This window comes from Macrotis lagotis, chromosome 6 (assembly GCF_037893015.1).
Source record: "Macrotis lagotis isolate mMagLag1 chromosome 6, bilby.v1.9.chrom.fasta, whole genome shotgun sequence".
NCBI classification, from domain to species: domain Eukaryota; kingdom Metazoa; phylum Chordata; class Mammalia; order Peramelemorphia; family Peramelidae; genus Macrotis; species Macrotis lagotis.
Genome location: NC_133663.1, coordinates 7,884,315 through 7,904,576, shown reverse-complemented (window position 1 = coordinate 7,904,576; position 20,262 = coordinate 7,884,315). Strand labels below are relative to the sequence as shown.

General features: G+C 39.8%; 1 protein-coding gene across 5 annotated transcripts in view; it reads left to right on the top strand.

The window, feature by feature from the left end:
• The window catches only part of TPRG1 (tumor protein p63 regulated 1), a 378,969-nt gene that overhangs the window by 252,240 nt on the left and 106,467 nt on the right, over window positions 1-20,262 (top strand). For all 5 annotated transcript variants that reach the window (XM_074190656.1, XM_074190659.1, XM_074190658.1 and 2 more), the window contains 2 exons: window positions 7,835-8,064; window positions 16,396-16,487. In XM_074190656.1, coding sequence (XP_074046757.1) covers window positions 7,843-8,064; window positions 16,396-16,487 — 314 coding nt within the window. In that variant the 5' untranslated portion in view covers window positions 7,835-7,842. The remainder of the gene's footprint in view (window positions 1-7,834; window positions 8,065-16,395; window positions 16,488-20,262) is intronic.

Genomic DNA, 20,262 nt, shown 5'->3' with positions numbered 1-20,262 from the left:
AGGCAAAGGCAGCTTGGTGCAGTGGACATGGCATAATAGAAATCTGAGGGAATCTAGATTCAAATTTAGCTTCTTACTAACTCTATGACTTTGGGCAAGTCATTTGGCCCTCAATGTCCCCATTATAAAGGGCTGCAATATTTCCTAGTTATAAAATAAGATTTGTGTCTGCAAAGCACCTTCACCATAATCTAACCTTTCAATTTTATACATCAGGAAACAGTCTCTGAAAGTTCATTTATCACAGAGAGTGATTGGAACCTGGTCAGGTGTGAGATGGATAGAGTGTTGCTTAGGAAGACCTTCCCTTGCTAGCTGAGTGACCTAGACAAGTCACTTAATCTGTTTTCTTCTCTATCAAATGGGATTAATAATTGCTTCTGTTTTCCAAGGCTGTAGTAATGATCCAATGATATCCTACGTGAAATGCTTGGCAAATCTTAGAGCCCCATAGAAATGCTGTTGGGAGACTCCAATAAGCTAAGACAATGGAAACAGCTTATACAGTAAGGGGTGTGGAAGAAAGGCATTACATTTGAGTGAGAGGGCCTGTTTTCAAATCTCAGCTTCTGGGTGACTTTGAGGGAATCACTTCCCTTGTATTCAGTTTCCTCTTCTGTAAAATTAGGGTGCTAGTTTCTAGCTTGATTGAGGTTCCCACTGTGTTTGACTCACCACTTCTTAGATCTGACTATTCTGGATCTTAATCTTCTCTTTTGGAAAAATGAGGAGATTGAACTGGGTGAGTTTAGATTTTGAGCTGAAATGGTCCCCAGGAATAATGAATCTCACCCCCTCATTTGACAGCACAGAAAATGAAAACCAGGGAAGGAGTGTCTTTCCCAAGATTACACATGCAGGAGTTAGTGGAATTGGGATTTGAAATCTGGGATTCTAAAGTTGGTACTCATTCTCCTGTGCTTTTCTGCCTCCTTAGAGACTGAGAGTTCAAAATTTCCATTCCTAGGTAAAGGACTGTGTAATAATGTCATATATATATTATATATTATATATATATAATATATACATAATATGTATTTGTGTTTGTGTGTGTGTGTGTGTGTGAGAGAGAGAGAGACAGAGAGAGACAGAGACAGAGACAGAGACAGAGACAGAGGTGGGGGTACTCTGAGTAGAGACATGTCTCATCGGTGAAAAGATGAATGTGTCTGAATTTACGTGCTTATCATATAAAGCATCTCATAGAATCCAGAATTCTCTAAGGCAAAGCTGGAGGGGACCCGTAAGTGATGATTCCCATCTTTTCATTTTTCAAATGAGGGTATTGAAGTAAAGAAACCTGCCCCAGGTCACACAGGAGGCAGTGACTGGGTTGAGTAGAGGTCCATGTCTATTGACACCCAGTCTCCTGTCCTTTGTTCCTCCATCACTCAACCTCTGCATCAGAAAGGTGCACTTCAGGAGAATGGGAGGTGCCAGGGAATGAAAGATGCAGTATGAAATCATCCTTTTTATTTAGGGGATGGAATAGCAGCCTGGCATATTACTGTTCCATTTTGCAAAATGTGAAAATGCAAAGAGCTGTTTGCCAAGTCCCCTATTCAAATTGGCATGGAGACATAGTTTGTCATAGAACTGAAAAGTTAGACCACTGAAGTCCACTATTTGGAATTCTGATGTTTCTCTGAGAGAGCCAGAGCCAGAGGTAGAATAGAAGGGTGAGACATGGAGAGAGAGAAGAGAGAGAAACAGAAGAGGGAAAAGAAAAAGACATACAGGCACAGAGAGACCAAGAGACAGAGAGAGACAGAGTCCTTGTGGAAAGACTCCACACATAAATTCCCATAAATTACCTCCTTTAAATGTCAAAATAAGAAGCTGATCCTTATTTTTGTAATATGCATTGAGTATATTAACACCTACCCTCCCCCCCCAGTGGAGGGGAGCAAGTGAAAAATCTCTATATCCAAAAACACATTCAGCATCTCTGAGTCTAGAATAGCTCACAGCCCAGTTCCAGAATTCACTGGTGCTTCCAAGAAGCTGAGTGAAGAATAGCAAGGCTTACTACCAGTCACCCAATAGCCAGTAAGCAGTTACTTCCATAGGGCCAAATCACCTCAGATCCCCCAAACAGCTGAGCTCCTCTGCTGCCTGTGTGCTCCACCATGTTTCTGTGAAGCCCACTTCCCTTCTCTCCCATTAGTGAATTCCTTCTGTGGAGCCTTCACTTTGTAGACACTTGTGGAACAGTCTACCTTCATATTCTTTTGGAAACTCTACCTAGCCTAGATTTCATTGTTGTTTTCCTTCATCAGAATGCTAGATCCTAGAGGGAAGAGACTGGGTTTCTTTTTTGACCCAACCCCCCCAATTACATATAAAGATAGTTTTCAACAATCATTTTCTTTAAGATTTTAATTTCCACATTTTTGTGTCTCTACGCCTTCCCTCCCCACCTCCCCTCAATAATTTGATATAGCCTCTACAGGTACAATCATGTTAAAGGTTTTCCCTATTAGTCATGTGAAAGAGGAATCAGAACAAAATGGGAAAAATCTTGAAAAAATAAAAAAGCAAAAAAAAAAAAAAAAGACTGGTTTGACCTGTATTCAGACTCTATAGTTCTCTGGATATGGATTTTCCATCACAAGTCCTTTAGAATGGACTCTGATCACTGAGCTGTTGAGAAGAGCTAAGTCTGTCGTAGTTGACCATCACACAATGTTGCTATGTCCAGTGTTCTCCTGGTTCTATTCACTTCACTCAGCATCAGGTCATGTATGGGGCCTGGCTTTCTTTTTGGCATACATTTTTGTATCCCTACAGTGCCTGGAAAGTAGCATGGATTTAAAAAAGTGATTGTCATTTGCTTCCTAGGTTTTCTTGGTCCTTTCCCTATGTGCTTGCCTGTTCCTTCTCACTCCACTTGGCTGATTCAACCCCCATATTAAATCCTTTAACTATGGGCGTCTCCACAGTTCTTGAAGCCCATGTCTCCTTCTCTGTCAACACTCCTTCACTTGTTGAATTCAACAGATGTCATGGATTTAGTTTTAATTTTTATGAAGATGCACCCCAGATTAATATCTACAATCCTAGGCTCAGTCTCCATCCATATCTCAGACCCACTGAGACTCAGCTCTGTATGGTCAATGACCTTTTGAGCATTTTCAAATCTTGGTACCTGCACCCCCCTTCCTCTGTTTCCCTACATCCCCTCCTCACCCAGGAACCTGATTCAACTCTAGGGATTCTGGATCTGATATGTGAACTTTCACTCCTTCACATTGGAAACCAAGTCACCATGCCACTTCATGGACATTTCTGAACTGTATCGATTCCTCTACCCCCTTCTATGTCTCTTTAGTGTGTTGTCTTTTCCCTTCAGGATCTAGCCTCCTTAAAATCCACGTTGTCTGGTTTGCTATTATTTGTATTTACATAGCTTTGGGGCAACGTTCAGCATATTAGAAGAGCTTTTTGTTTGCTGTTTATTTTTTCCCATTCATTCATTCCAAATTGGATGTGTCACAGATCTCTCAAATTCAACATGTTTAAAACAGAATCTCTTTACTTTATCCTCCATATAAACCCCAATTCAAACATTCCCATTTCTGTGGAGAGTCACTGTCTACCCTGGTTTCCAGGTTCATAATCCTAATGTCATTCCCTTATTTTCCCTCCCTGTCCTTACATGCCCACTCACCTCCAAATATGCTAAGTTCTAGTATCACACAGTATCACTTTTATCTGTTGTCTCCTCTCACACAGAGGAACTTGCTTATCCCAGGTTCTCATCCTTTTGCACTTGGATCATTGCAATAGCATCTGATTAGTTTCCCTACCTCCAGTCTCCCTCTGCAATCCATTCTCTTACAACTGGCAATGATTCTTCTTAAGCACAGGTATGATCATGTCACTGCTCTGCTCCGTAAATGCCACTGGTTCCTTATCGCCAAGATGCACTAGAAATTCTTCTGTTTGACATTTAAAGTTTTTTCAAAATGGGCTATAACCTATCCTTTCTACTTTTATTCACACTCCTTTCCTTTACACATACACTAACAAGGGGAAGGAGACTGACTTGACTTAGTGATCTTCTCCTGAGACACCGCTTCTCCTGTCTCTAGGTTGCATTGGTTGTTTGCCATTTCTGGAACAAACTCTTTTCTTGTTCTGGACTATGATTTGTCTTCAAAATGAAATTGAAGCCCTACCCTGAAACCTTTCATATTTTTTCCTCAATTTGTGCTCATATTCATAGAAAAACAAAAAAAGAAAAAACCAAACCAAAAGTCTAATGGCATATAGATCCTGCCTTTATTTAATATATAATGATATATGTAGACATACACACACGTGTTTGCTGTTTAGTCATTCAGCCATATTCAACTCTTTGAGATTCCATGGACAATAGCATACAAATATTGACAAAGATACTTCAGTGGTGTGCCATTTCCTTCTCCAGTAAAGTAAGGCAATCAGAGGTTAAGAGAATTTCTCAGTCACACAGAAAGTAAGTATCCGAGGCCATATTTGTACTCAGAACTTCCTGAATCTGGGTCCAGTGCTCTATACATCAAGCTACTTCATGTTCACATTAACTTTCTTCAATAGAATGTTCTTGAAGAGGGACACTATTTCATTTTTTATCTCATTGTTCCCAGACCTTAGCATAATGTTTGATAAAAGAATGTTGAGTTGAACCCTAAAAGAAACTAGCAGTTACATTTTTTTTAACCTGAGACAGTTGTGAAGAGGGAGAAGCTTTTAAGGCACACAAGGGTCTCAGAAGATGCTTTGTTAAAGGCTGTTGGTTGAAAGACAGGAACAAGGTCTCTCACTTCAGCCTCATTATATCCCCTAAGATGCAAAATTCAGTGTCTGACAGGATCTGTCACTTGGTCAGCCAACTGTTACTTGTGAAGCACCTACTACATGTCAGACCTGTACTAGGTGCTGAAAAAGTGAAGATAGGCACAAACCTTGTCCCGGCTCTCAAAGAGCTCACCCTTTAATGTAGACTGGCAAACAGCTACATATAAATGAGTGATATACAAGTTAACTGGAAGGCACTTGCATTCAGAAAGATTTCTGAGGCAAGGTAGGAGTTTGAGATGGGACTTGAAAGAAACCAGGGAAGCCAGGAAGCAGAGGTGAGTGGGAAGAACATCTCATATTATTGGACAGAACCAATAGAAATCCACAGAGCGGGGGGATTAAGTATCATATGAGGAAAAGCAAGGAAGTCAATGTCACTGAATCAAAGATTACATTGAGAAGAACGAGTTATAAAAAGATTGCAAAGGTAAGCATGAGAATATGTTAGGGAGGACTTTCAAAGCCAAACACAAGTCTTTATATTTGATCCTTCATAGGCATTGACAGAAATTCCCTTTGCAAGCAAATGAGTCACAAGAGTCAAAGAAAGGAGAAATAGTTAATTTACATGCTGAAGAATATAAATAGGACTCATGCAAAAACTCATAGAAATGTTCATTTATGAGCTATTCCACTCTACAACACCCCCCCCCCTCCAAAAGAAAAAGATTTGTATAGACTCTGTCTCATGATCATGCAAATGCAGGAACTCTAGCCTGGCTCCCCTAATCATAAGTTTTTCTCCAAGTCTTGCTCCAATCTACTTAGTGTAGATGTTGCTCTGTCTGCCATTCACAGTCACAACAGCAGAGGAGGTAGATGTCCTTCCCTAGCATCCTTTCCATCATGGGTCTTCAGGCTTCCTGGCCCATCTCTGTTCTGTAGCTGTCCAGCAAATGGTACTGACTAGCATTCCCTGTTTCTTCCTTCATAGGCAGTTTCAGTGATGGAGTTCCTCAGATGAAACACTTCCTTAGAATCTAGAACTCTCACGGTGGAGGCTCAGGCTCAACAGACCTCACCATTTTGTCCCTTAATTTGCTTTTAGATTTTTTTTTGGCAACAATTTGACATATGATTCCTTTGCATCAGCTTGTGTAGGGAGAAGGTAGAAGAAAAATGTTTCTTGAATTGCTCCATTTGATTCATCTTCTGACTTTATATTTTGTTCCTTAAGGCAAGTCCCAGCTACTTAAATTCAAAGCCTGGGAGACTAGGCCCTCAGTGAGTAAGTGGCTAAAGGTAAAAGTCCTAAAATCGGTAGATACCCCAAAAGACATTCTCACCAGTTGCTAGGGAGCTCCACGATTAGCTGTTCAATATGCTCATCAATAAGAAAGGTATTAACTTGTCTACTTCTCTTCCCAGTATTGGGAAGAGACCGAATAGACAGGGGAAGGTAGGTTTTGAACCTGCATTTGGGCTAGATTTATTTCCAATATGAAATGGGCAAGATCTCATCTTTCTGTGTAATAAGAGTATCCTGCTGCATAGAGCTGAACATCTATTCAATGAGATATCTAGGAATGATTGGAGGATGTGGGGAGGGAGAGCACCTTCTGTGCAAATAGAAGGGGGAAATCTCCCATTAATTCTCAGAGAAGATGACCAGATACTAAGGTCAAATTTCTCTGGAATTTTCCATCAGAACTCCCCATATTCACAGCTGTAGTCTATTGAAGATCTTTTCCCTGGAACCCCTTGTTTGGGCCTCCTGATTGCCTCTTTGTTTTGAAGGAAGCCAGTTAGAGAAAGGGAGACAAAAATGTCCTTAAGTAAAGCTGTCTACTGTCTACTGAAGCCCAAGGATCCCTATCTTAGATAAAGATTCCTTGAAGAGAATTGTATACATTGTTAAAACACTATAATGGTACTAGAAGATTGAAAATAATAACACTTATATTTAATATTTAAATAGCATTTATTATGTGAAAGTCACCGTACTAAACAACTTAAAATGTTGACCAAAATTTGCAAAGCAACTTATTCACAGATAACCCAATGGATCTTTGACTTCTAAGGCTATAGGTATTCCCTTCAAAGATACAGATCATTACCCAACCATTAGCCCTACTAATCATGGTTGATTCTTTTTCATGTTATCCAATTAATTCACCATTAGGGGACCACCAAGTGAGCTTAGGCCCTTCCAAGCACTCCATGGTTAATTCTAAAAGAATTCAAATGCATCCTTCCTTCCTGTGTGATCATTTTTTCCTCCTTAGAGGCTTCTCAAGTTCTCTGAATATTGCCATTATCCCACACTGTCACTTTAACTTTCTGTCTTTCCAATTTAAATGGTTGCTCAAAATAATTGAATATTTAATCTAATCTTACCATTTGGGGAAGCCAAGTGGAGAAACTAAAGGGTCTAACTAAATATAAATTGAAAACAAAAGCAAAAGTCCCAGATGCTTTGAAAATGCAATATATAATGGAGTGGACCACCAATCCCAAGAAGGTATTTTAAAATGTATGCTTTTGTGTGGACATGAGCAATTTAGCATACAGACCTTATATGCCTAATTTCTCAATATTTTGATATGAATTTGAGAGGGACAGGATTGTCACAGTGAATTTTCAAAGCCCAATTTTTTTCAATTCTCAGGCAGGGTTCATCAGATAAAACTTCTTTTCATCTCTTGTTCAGTTTCCTGTATCCCTTTGATAAGGGGGAATGGAAATAACTCGTCTCACTCCCTTTCCCTTTTCGAAGAAGTGATTGCTGTCTGCCATCCAACCCCCTGCTTTCCCTCTGCCACAGATGGTCTCTAATTCCCTCTTCCTGTAGTGGCCATGAAAAGATGCAGATGGTATTTTGGGAGTCTGTGTCATTGGACTATATCTACTCAGACCTCTAGTTACTCATCTCAGGGGATTGTTTGTCAAATTTTTAAGAATTCCAAACTGCTAAACTTGGCCTGTTATATAGCAGCCAAAACATTTGTGCTTCCATCTCATCCAGTTTTCTTTCCCATCTTCCTTTCAGGCTGAAGAATGTCCACCATTGGCAACTTCGAAGGGTTCCAGCCTGTGGCATTGAGGTCAGATGGAGATGATCAGCCTTCAGAAAGGGACAAGCTCCCAACTGAAGAGGAGAGTTCAGGACGAGATTTAGAACTCAATGGAGATGCAAGGCAATCTAGTCTGACTAAGGCAGTTCTCTACCCAAATCCATATACTCAGCCACATATCACACGGAAGTACTTTGTTACTCGGGTAAGTGTCCTTCTTTCTATTTCTTAAATCACATCTTAATTTTATGGGAGTGGGCAAAGGATCTAGAGTGGAGGGTCTTAGAAAGGACTATACTACCATCTGAAGGGTTGAAAATAAAATCCTGGGAGAGATGGTGCCTGGATCAGCATAGACTGATAGAATGGTATATCCTGAGGCCATCTAAGCTACACTTCTCATTTTACAGGAGTAAAATTGAGGTAAGAGAGCGGAAATGACTTGTCTAAAGTCACACAGCTAAGTTACAGGACAGCCATTCAAATTCAGGCTCTGCAATTTTAAACTCATTGCGTTCCTCATCATTCTTAAGCCCAGTTTCTTATTATGGTCTTCACGTAATTAATTAATTAAGTCTTCATTCTTTCTTCCTTTCTTTCTTTTTTCTCCTTTCCTTTCTTTCTCTCTGTCTTTCCTTCTTTTCTCTCTTTTCTCTCTCTTTCTTTCCTTCTTTTCTCTCCTTTCTCTCTCTCTCTCTCTCTCTCTCTCTCTCTCTCTCTCTCTCTCTCTCTTTCTCTCTTTCCTTGTTTCTTTCTTTCTTTCTTTCTTTCTTTCTTTCTTTCTTTCTTTCTTTCTTTCTTTCTTTCTTTCTTTCTTTCCTTCCTTCCTTCCTTCCTTCCTTCCTTCCTTCCTTCCTTCCATCCTTCCATCCTTCCTTCCTTCCTTCATCTTACATTTCCCAAGTATCTGTTCTGACCAAGACTGTGTGTAATACAGCAGAGAAATACACATAGAACAGAAAAGCTGCTTTCATGACTTTAAAGTCTGACTGCAGAGAGACCAGCTGTCCTCCCTGATGATTCTACTAGACATAGCACATAAGATTATTCTCACCTGAGAAGGAGTAGAAGGAGAAGAGGAGGGAGAATTGTACGGAGCTGATAATACCTAGGGTGAATCTTGAGGGAATTAGGCATAGTGGAAAGTCCTAACTTGGAATCACCAGGGTCTGATTCTGCCACAGAGTAGGAAAACAGGACCAGAAATATAAAGGTGGGGAGAGGATGAAGAATTCATTGGGGATCAGGCTATGGCATGGTCTATGTACGATAGGGATGGATGGTTGAGTAGATGACATACTAGACTTGCAGTCAACTTGAAATCCTGCCTTAACTCTTCCTGAGATCAACAGATAACCTTTCTCATCCCTAAAACAGGGCTAATAATATCTGATGGGTTGGAATTTCAAACAAGGTGCAAATCAGTATGAAAATATGAAAGTCTTATCTTTGTATTAATGTGCATTTACCATATGCACATAGGCACACATATGTGTGTGCGGGTGAAGGCAGTGTGTTGTAGAAGATAGAAAAAACAAGACTAAAAGTCAGGTAAAATAGGATCAAGTCCTGGTCCTAACACAGCCTATCTATGTTCTCTGAAGATGTCAACCCACCCAAATCTCTAAGGCTATTAGGTTCCACATAAGGTGGAACAAGAGGAAGAAGTTTCTAAGAATGGGCTATCTCTCTAGCTAATGAAGCAGAGATTGAGCAAAAGGGATGTTTGGCAAATACTATTATAAGGCTAAAGAATGCAGCTAGTACAAAAGTAATAAAAAAACCAAAATAGAGGCATTTCTTCCATTTCCAAGTAACTGAGTGATGGCATTGAGCCATGGTGCCTGAATCACTATAACCCCTCTCCCTCAGTAGTATCCCTTTTCATGACACTTGTTACATCCTCAAAGAGTGAACCTGTCAGACAAGGACAGAAGCAAACCCTTCAATCCAAGTCTATTTGGACTGTGGTAGCAGAAGGAAAGAACAGCAGTTTGTTTATTTTAATTTTCAGATGTGCTCAGGGAAGAGTGTTTAAAATGATGCCTGAGTATACATAATTGCCTCCACCAATATTGCAAGAAATTGTAATTGTGTCTATGTTAGGTACATGTGGATTGTCAACACCTCCTATTGTATAGGACACTGTTCTGCACACCCACACACATTTATTTTGACAAAATGAATCATAGCATCTCAGAGTTGTGAGGGAACTTGAAGACATAGAGTCCAGACCATACCAAGTCAGGAATCCCCTCCACCATGCCCACCAAGTGCTCTTTAGGTTTTTTTCTTGAAGATAGCCAGCAAGAAAAGACTCACTGTTTTCTGAGGAAACCTAGTCCATATTAGACATCTCAAAGGGCAAGGAGGAGTTTTCATGATGTCCCTCCATTACTGCTGATTCTATCACCTGAGAGACAAACAGAACAGATCTAATATCTCTTCTATACAATAGCTCATCAGTTATTTAAAGACCATCCTGATACCACCCACCCAAGTCCTTTCTTCACCAGGCTAGGCAGTTTTTATTCTTTCAGCTAATCCTGATATGCCTTTAGTTCAGTATCCTTCACAGACTTGTGTTCCTCTTAACACTGTAAAACTTATCAATGTCCTGTCTAAAATCTGGCATCTAGAACAGAGCACAAGAGTATAACTGTCATCTTTAAAGTCCTGGGAATTATGCCTCCCTCAATGAAGTCTGAGATTTCATGAGCATCACCGGCTGCCATAATCACATTGCTGACTCATAGGGAGTTTGCTGTCAGCTAAAACTCTCAGCTCTTTTTCAGGGAAATGTTTGTCTAGCCATACTTCTCCCACATTATACTGAAAAGAGAACTTATTTGAAGCCAAGTGGAAGACTCCATTGGAGATCTCTTCCTTCTAATTGGATCTGAAACCATCCAATGTGATCTTTTTTGGAGCTGGTCATTCAACTGGACCCAAATCTATTTAACTTCATGACTTCATATTTGCTATAGTTACATCACAAAGCACTTCAACAAATGGAAGCCAGAACCGTGTCTCCAAAGGAAATTCAATTAGTAAAGACAACAATAACAACTAATATTTGTAGAGCACTTTTTGCCTAAGGATTTATACTTATTCTCTGCACCTTCACAATAATTCTATTAGGTAAGTACAATTATTATACCCATTTTACAGATGAGCACAAATGTGACTTACTCAGTTTTAGACAATCAGTACCTGTTTGGATCAGTAGTATGAACTCAGATCTTTCTGATTTCAAACTAATACTCTATCCATCATAATATCTACCTTCATTATTTCAAATTCAAAAGAATTTATTTCTGATCTTAATATTTCTTGGCCTTAGTTTTATTCTTTGTTTAAAAAATAAGAGAGTGACTGGATGAAGTAAAACAATCTCTTCCAGCTCTAAATTTAATATTGTATGACTGGCTCAAAGTTGTTGCTTGCTAGCTCCACAGCTTTTGGTAAGTCCCTTTCCCCTCTCTGGACACCAATATCCTTAGGGGTTAAATAAAGAATTGGACCAATTCTAAGATTCTAAGATACAAGTCTACATAGGATATTTGAGCTTCCCCCACCCCATCATAGTGAAACATCTCTATTTTTGGTGGACTATGGTAGTCACGATTGCGTCATCCTACAATCAAAGAAGATCCTATTGGGAATTAGATGCACCAACTTGTCATTAAACCACAAGGAACTGCAAATGACCAAGATCTTTCTCTGTCTTGGGAACCAGAAGCCAAAGGCATGGAAGAGGAGGTGTAGGAGATTCAAAGAACAAATAAGTAGCAACTGGTCATCTCAGAGTAAAAGAAGGATATTTCTGAAGATGTAAGATTGTCCACCAAGGCAGAAAGATCCTGGTCTATTTTCTTCAACCTATCTCATTACCTTTCTATTGCCATTTCAATGTTGAGAAGTAGTGCTATTGCCTGGCCTCCATCATGGACCTTTGTTTTGTTTTGAAAAGCTTACTGGCTCTGTAACTTGCTGGAGAGAGTTTGAACTGACTCAGAGTGATTCTTGAGAAAGGAGACCAGCTCTTCATGACCATGATTCAGATTTGATAGACTAAAGCAAAGCTTTTAGACGGTGACGTAAGAACTACAGATCAGGGCAGGTCTCGTTCTTATTATCCAGAGACAGCCAAGGGTTGTCTTTCAAATGACAGAGAAGTCAACTCTTGAAACTGCTGAGAACATTTAGATAATGGGATTCATAGCTGAGAGAGGTCATCATGAAAAAGCTACAGTGAGCCATTCAAGGCTGAGATGAGATCATATTGGCAAACTTTGGATACCACTAAGCAGTGATTGGGTGACAGGCCACTTGGCCAAAAATCATAGTTAATGGATGAGAGGACAAACTAACAAGGGCATCCCATATGTGCCACAAATCTGTTTGGACAGCCCTTTCTCACTGTTTTAGCTCATTTGCTATTAAAGCTTAAATAGAGCTAATGCAGGGCTCATGTCTTTTTTGAACAAAAGTACCACTCAAGGCTAACGACTCAAGGTATATTATGATAATCGCTTTTCTTGTGGAGACTGATATTCCAAAGCAGCGTCTTATGAAAGGAACAATACTCGAACCACATGGGGAAAGATATTTTTAAACTCCCTGTAGGACTCTATATTCGTAAGATACCTTATCAGAAAATTGAAAGAGATTGGGGATGGGGAATTATCTCTAAATTTATACTTAAGAATGTAAATTACATACAAACTAATGGGACTAAAACTATTTGATCTTTTAATATTTAATTAACGGTTCCCCATGGCCTTTTTATAGCTCATGTGCCATTGTGAGTTGGGAGAGTTTAATAAGCAGGTTTGGGGCTCCCCATTGTGTTGTGAGATAGCTCTGCCGCCATGACACTGACTTGGCTGGAGTACTTCCCCTCTTTCTCTCTCCACTTCTTTCTCTGAGCTTCCCCCCAACTTGCAACTGTCTACACAGGTATCTCCTTGGTCTAAACCTCTGACAATTGAAAGGGTAGGTGGCTTCTCTACTCCCCTCTCCATCCTATATAGTATAATAATATCATGATGGCTGTTGATCTTTCTGAGAACAGATACTCAGCAGGGTCAGCAAGGTTCCTGCCTGAAAGAGAAATGATCTCCCCCTCTTATCCTCACCCCAGGAAAAGAAAAGTTTGAAGACTTTTCTAATCATAACTTATTTTCATGAGATCTTGTTGACTCATATTATAGTCATCCTTAAAAGCTGTTGCTATTCTTTCAAAGATAATGCATATTAAAAGGTCTTATTACTTATGGATTCACAAGGAGGTTTCCATTCTGGGGTACAAGAGCATTTCTCCATTGAATCTGCAAGTCACATCTATGGCAAACACTAGAGGCTGAGAGTCAACTGGGGGAATCCTGCCTCCTTTGGTGGTCAAGGGGGAGGAAGGTTTTGCAACTTGAGAATTATCAGCATAAAAAAAGTCTGGGACCATTTTTATTGGATTACAAGAAGTAAATTCCATCATACTTTCCCTTCTCCACCACCCCACCTCTACCAAGATGTCAATCTTGCTGGCTCTTTGTCACACCATCCCTATATTGAGGCAAAGGCTTTATTGAGGAAAAGGATGAAGTGGAAATAATGCCCGTATTGGGGTCAGATAGGCAGACCTGACAAGCTGAACTTCTCAGATTTATTGTGTATGTATGTGTGCATGGTAGAAGGAAGCAAGGATCAACCAGGGATGTAACCATATCATCTCTATCTCTCCCACCCTGGAAGGTTCAGAATTCCCTTTGGACCCCTGGACAGATAAACCCTGGTGTAGTACAGCCCTTCTAATAAGGCATCTAGTGATGCTCTGAATTGATAAAACTCAGCATCAGAGACAGTTATGATTTTGAGGATTCTGAATTCTGTTTTCTTTTCTGAAGGGCTACAATTCCTTGAATTCTTGAAATCAAGATCTCAATTTCTTGCTTACTTTTCAAGGCTCAAGGTCTGTGTTGGCCTCTTGCCCATTTTAATTGAGACAACAAATCTGTATAAATGAGACAATCTAGCACAGAAAAAAGAGCTGGCCTCAGAGTTAGGAAGATCTATGTTAAAAGTCCAAAGTTTCTACAAGTCCTGCAAGCTCTGTGAGGCAAGGGTACTACCTTAGGGGTCATTAGCTAAGCTACTGATCCCTTTGACCTGGATAGGTAATAGAAAGAGGATGAAACCTAATATTCTACGATTGAACTGAATCTTAGAATTCCACTCGTCAAGTGTTCTTAAGCTTATGTGTACATCCTGGTCCACTTTGGAAGTCTGGTGAAGATTTTACAGAACCTTTTGTGGTAGAAGGCTTTTAAAGATAACAAAAAAATATGAAGGATTACAAAGGGAAGAAATGTAGAAAGAATTAGGGCAGGTGGCTGGCAGCATGTAGAGATCACTGGGACTAGAGGCAATCAAATCTCAGATTGGGTTTTGTCCTTTGTTATAGAGGATCAAAACAAGATTACTATGTTAGAGACAAGTTATAGTGTGTCTGGCTGTGATTGAGCCAACCAGGTATCTCGGAATGCTCCTCCACAGGTCAGGCACAAATAATCCATGTGAACTCCTGGGGTGGGTCCTTTCAGCTTGCAAATCAACCTCCTCAATCTTAGATACTTACAAGTTGTATGAACTCGGAAAAGTCACTTAATGTCTCAATTTCCTCTACTGTAAAATAAGGATTATAATGGCACCAAACTCCCAGGGTTTTGTGGAGAATCAAATGAGATATCTACAAAGTATTCAGTATAATTCTGTATTATTATAGAGGGGATCTTCCTCTACATATATTTAAACATAATAAACATATATGTATGTGTGTTTATAAGGAATCTCTCCTGTAATTGGTGGAGGTAATCTGTTGCCACAAGTTGGTCTCCTGACTCTCATTTAATAATACTACTGGTCAAGAAAAACAAACCATGCTAAAAAAAAAAAAGTTTTGTTTTCTTTCTCTTTTTTTAATAAGGCAATGGGGTTAGTTAAATGACTTGCCCAAGGTCACATAGCTGGGAAAATATTAAGTGTTTGAGGTTGGATTTGAAGTCAGGTCCTCCTGACTCCAGGCCTGGTGCTCTGTTCACTGCACCACCTAGCTGTGGCAAGGTTTTTGTTTTCAATGAGAAAGCACTTTGATACATTCTAGACAGTGAAATCTCACTTTTCTATGTCAAAGCTAGCAGACAGTTCTGTTTCTATTTGTAAGAGGAGAGATGCAGCCTGGGAGGGGTGTGTATGTATGTAGAGGAGGGGGTCTTTTGTATTTTGTATCTGTCATGAACTTGCTGCAAATAGTGAAGTCCATGAGGACATAGTAGGTCCTGATGGGGTTGATTAACTTAATCCAGTTACAGTGCCAGATCAGTGGGCAACATGAGTCTGGGCCTTGGTCAGAGCCTGAGTCAGAACCAGGAAATGGGAGGAAATCCAGGGGCAAGAAATAGAACAGGCCAGACCTAGGGAATGATCCAGAAGCAAGTGGTCAAGGCAACTTGTAGTAGGAGGGCTCACACTCAGGCATGGTTCGGTGGGGGTAGAGTTAGAATGCATTTCAAAAGTGTTAGATTGGTTGTTGGCATAAAATGAGGCAGAGATTTGACAACTTAGTACAACAGAGACTCAGGGAAGTTAAATTGTCTAACTTTAACAGCAACATTGTGAGATGATTAACTATGATGGATTCAGCTCCAAAGAAAAAGTCATGGAATACGAATGTTTACTATATTCACTTTTTAAAAAAACTTCTCTTCCTAAAAAAAAAAGGAAAAAAAAAGGCGGCTAGGTGGTGTAGTGGATAAAGCACCGGCCTTGGAGTCAGGAGTACCTGGGTTCAAATCCAGTCTCAGACACTTAATAATTACCTAGCTGTGTGACCTTGGGCAAGCCACTTAACCCCATTGCCTTACAAAATCTAAAAAAAAAAAATTAATTGTCCTAGGTCACACAGTTGATTAACATTAGCCTGGAGATTTGAACACAGATTGCTGAATTTCAGAACCAGGGAGCTCTCCAGTAACTACACATTCTCCCTGAACTAATCGGGTAGATATGACAGAATTTGACAAAGCACTGACTAAGAGAGATGGCTATGAAAAAATAGGAGGATCTCTGTCATCAGAAATTAGTAAGTTTTTGAACTGGACTAGGACCACCATTGCAGTGAAATACTACTGGTATATGATAGAGAAAGAATTTGGCCCACTTCAGATTCATTCCAAATGACCTTTCAATAAACAATAACAGCAGCAACAGTAATTTGATAACATGTTAAGAAATATCTTGAAAGCTTAATAGTAATAATCAGTAAACTTGAAAATTCTTCAAACAGATTTCATTATATATTTTCTCCTTTGAATTTAACAATGCCCCATTTAAGTTTCAAAAACTAAGGATTTCTTTTAGACTTGAATACATCATCAGTTTCTAAGAACATGATGCCATTTGAGTAGGCTGCCAGAGAAGAAGCTGGAATTCAGAGATATAACATAGAGATTCATTATCTGAACTTTTCTCTTTTCAGCCAGGGGCTATTGAGACGGCTAGAGAAGACTTAAAATCCCATGTGGCAGAGACTATGGATGAAGGGGTTCAAGGTTTCTGGCTCTTAACAGAGTGAGTAACTGTCTGGATGGTCTAGGATGCTTGGGGTTTTCAAGATTGACCTATGGGAAAGCAATGAAACAGAAAGAGGAAGAGGCCATGTTTAGCAATTATTATCCAGTATAAAGGATTTAATTAGAGGTCAGAAGTTCACTGGACTGGAGTGACTGTTGATCAGTTAACTCGGGTCCTTTGGGGAAGTGTCACCTAAACCTTTGGCACTCAGAGCCTGGCTGTATACAAACCCTTGCAATGCAGTCACATTTTGCATTAAGTTAATTTATACTAGAAGACCTTCAAGTTCTGGTAGACACTGTACTGTCTATGGTTTGGATTTCCTTTGTAATCACTTAAATCAAGGGTGGTCTAAGATTGAGTTCCTTCAGTTATGCTTTCCTGATTTTCTTAAACCCCTTTGCTCAGCAGTCCTGCTCCCCTTCTCTCTCCCCACCTCTCCCCTACACCTCTCTCTCTCTCTCTCTCTCTCTCTCTCTCTCTCTCTCTCTCTCTCTCTCTCTCTCTCTCTCTCTCTCTCTCCTCCCCTTCTTCCCTCCCTCCCTCTCTGTCTACCCTCCCTCCCCCCTGTCTCCCTCCTTCCTTTCCTCCCTCCCTCTTCCTCTCTCTCTCTCTCTCTCTCTCTCTCTCTCTCTCCTCTCCTCTCTTCTCTCTCTCCTCTCTCTCTCTCTCTCTCTCTCTCCTCTCTCTCTCTCTCTCTCTCTCTCTCTCTCTCTGTATCTCTCTCCCCCTTACCTTAAATTCTCAACTATCACTATTTTTTCCAATTGCATCCCATAGTAGAAACTCTGTGTGTGTGTGTGTGTGTGTGTGTGTGTGTGTGTTGTGTGTGTTGTGTGTGTGCTTGTAGGGTTATCGAAAGAGAGAGAGAGGGAGGGAGGGAGGGAGAGAGAGAGAGAGAGAGAGAGAGAGAGAGAGAGAGAGAGAGAGAGAGAGAGAGAGAGAGAGAGAAGAAAACTAGATACTGAGATTTTCTTGAGTAACTTCATTCTGAAAGACATGATAAAGAAATGCTCTGGATTTACATCTTTTCTTGAACTGTATCTAACCTGAAGACAAGAGTACCTCTACCACAGGGCCATATGATGGGACAAAATGAGCTGATATGCCACATTCATATTGCAGAATTTAAAGTATCATGGAAATGCCAGTCATTCTTCAGGGGTTACACAAATGACTATTTATTTGCAGGAAAGGATGTACTGATGTGGCTGTAGAATCTCCTATGCAGCTGTTTGTAATTGTGTTTGCTTAATTAATAAAAACAATCACTCCTCTAAATTTAGCATATCTTTCATTATTTGGGTTTCTTATTGTATAAAACTTTTATTTGCTTTTTAAAAAATAGAAATTTTAAAGGGTTTTTACAAAGAATGATAAGTAGGCTTGTTTGAAGTAAAGTCTATAATAAAATCTTTGGTGTGCTGCTACTCTGAAAAGTAAGAACCCTGGTTACTTGCCTCAGTTCTGCTACCTACTAGCTATAGACCTTAGCAGAAAACCCATTTTTTCTGGGAATTTTCTTCCTATCTATTAAATAAGGAGATGAATGATCTTTCAATTTCTCTCATCTCTAACATTAATCAGTCTTACAATCTCTGAGTTGGAAATGACTTCAACCTCCTTTAATGACCCTCCAGCCTCTGTTTGAGGGTCTTTTCCAGTGAGTGAGAATTGATTACCTTTAAGGCATTCTGTGGGTAACTAGATTGGAACTATATATGAGTGCCAGACTTGGGGTCAGGAAGACTCATCTTTCTGAGTTCAAATCTGGTCTCAGACACTTACTAACCATGTGATCCTGGGCAAATTACTTCACTGTTTGTCTCTGCTTCTCACCTGTTAAATGAACTGGGGAAGGAAATGGCAAACCACTCCCATGTCTTTGCCAAGAAAACTACAAATGGAGCCATGGAATGTCATACATGGCTGAAACAACTCAACAACAATAACAAAGGCATCCCAGTGTCATAATGGAGAGCAGCAGTTGATTTTAAGTTACTGTCCATTTGAAATGCTGCCCATTCATATGAGTAGTATGGTGATATTGGTGGTGATGGTTGTGCTGAAGCAAAGCAAGGCAAGGCAAAAAGCAATGATTCAGTGTTTCCTATGTGGCAAGGAATATACTAAATACTTTGAATATAGTGCAAGGAAAAAGACAGTTCCTACCCTCAAGGAGCTTATACTCCATTGGGAAGAAGAGAGGGAGTTAAAAAGAGGCTGAGTAGGGGAATTGGGAGCTTAGAGATGTTCAGGCCATCAAAAACAAACTAAAGGGAGTAATATACCCTCCTCCTTCTACTAGCCTGCAGCATTGAAATCTGTTCTGGAAGCCATCCTCTCCTTGTTGGTGACTCACTCCTTGGGACCACCATTTTAGGAAGGGCCCCAGGCATGCTTCATGGGCTTCTTGCTTTATCTGTCTCTGGACTTCACTCTCTTCTCTCCTGACACATTGCCCTTCCTGCCCGTGGCTTTCTGGCATTTCTGTATGCATCCTATTAGAATGTCAATTTTTGAGAGCTGGAACTGCCTTACTTGTGTTCCTGGCTTTATCTATTGATATAAAATGTCAGTGTGATACCATTTTCTAGGATTCAGACTGTGGAGGAGGACTGTTCTTAGAAATGATGGATGTCTAGGGCTGAAGGACATTGTGGTCCCTCAGCTATTTTTCATGTATATGTTTTACATTGTTAGAGGGTAAAACTCATAGTTTTAAAAAAGAAACAGTCTCTTTGGTGAATATTGGCTTATAAAATAAAGATTATTGATTTCATAGAGAGATTTGGTCATAAGTGAAAGGTGAATCACTGAAGGTCAAATCTGAGGGTAGAGAAAACAAGAAAAAAATTGACAGCTGTAGCATATGACTGGCATGGAAGGAGCACTTCAATCTCCTCTTTTAATCTGATAAAGAATAGAAAATTTTAATTCCTTTCCTTGGGGTTAAAAGAGCAGAAAAAGTTTTTGAGCTTTTTTCTCAGTGGCTAATAGAACATAAACCTTTCTTTGTCCTATGAGGGGTCAAAGGGTCAACCAGGAAGGCCTCCCTATTCTTTCTTCCTATCTCCCCTTCCCCTACTCTTCTCCTCCCAACTGTATGTCTGCACACGTATCTGTGCATGAATGTGTATGTGTTTGTGTGTGTGTGTGTGTGTTTTATGAGTGTTCTCCATTCTTAATTTACTTTGTTAGAAATCCTTGAATCCACATGACCTTGTCAAGGTAGACTAAATATAAGTAAGGTGTTCTAATGCCATTTTTCCTTCAAAAATTATTGTTTCTCAAATTTTGCATTGTACTGCTTTTAAAGATTCTATCATTATATGAACAATATTTGATTGTCTTTGTATAATTGTACTAAGCTATAAATTTCCTTTTATTGAGGCAGTGTGGTTCACTAGGAAGTATAATGAATTTGGATCCAAAGAACTTGGCTTCTGATCCTAGTTCTGCTATTTATTTCTTGTGTTGAATCTTGGAAGTTTACTTAATTTCCCTTGAGTCCAGTTTCTTCTTCTATAAAATGGGGGTGTTCAGTCACATAACTTCTAAAGTTCTTACACTTTTAAATTCATCTCTCCCTCTGTTTCTCTTGCTGTTTCTGTCTCCATCTGCCTCTCTTTCTTTAACTCTTTTTTTTTTATCTCTTTCTCTATTTCTGTTTCTCTCTATCAAGGGCAGCTAGGTGGCTTAGGGAATAGAATACTTGGCCTTGGGAGTCTGGAAGACCAAAGTTGGAATCCTGGCTCAGAACTTGATATTA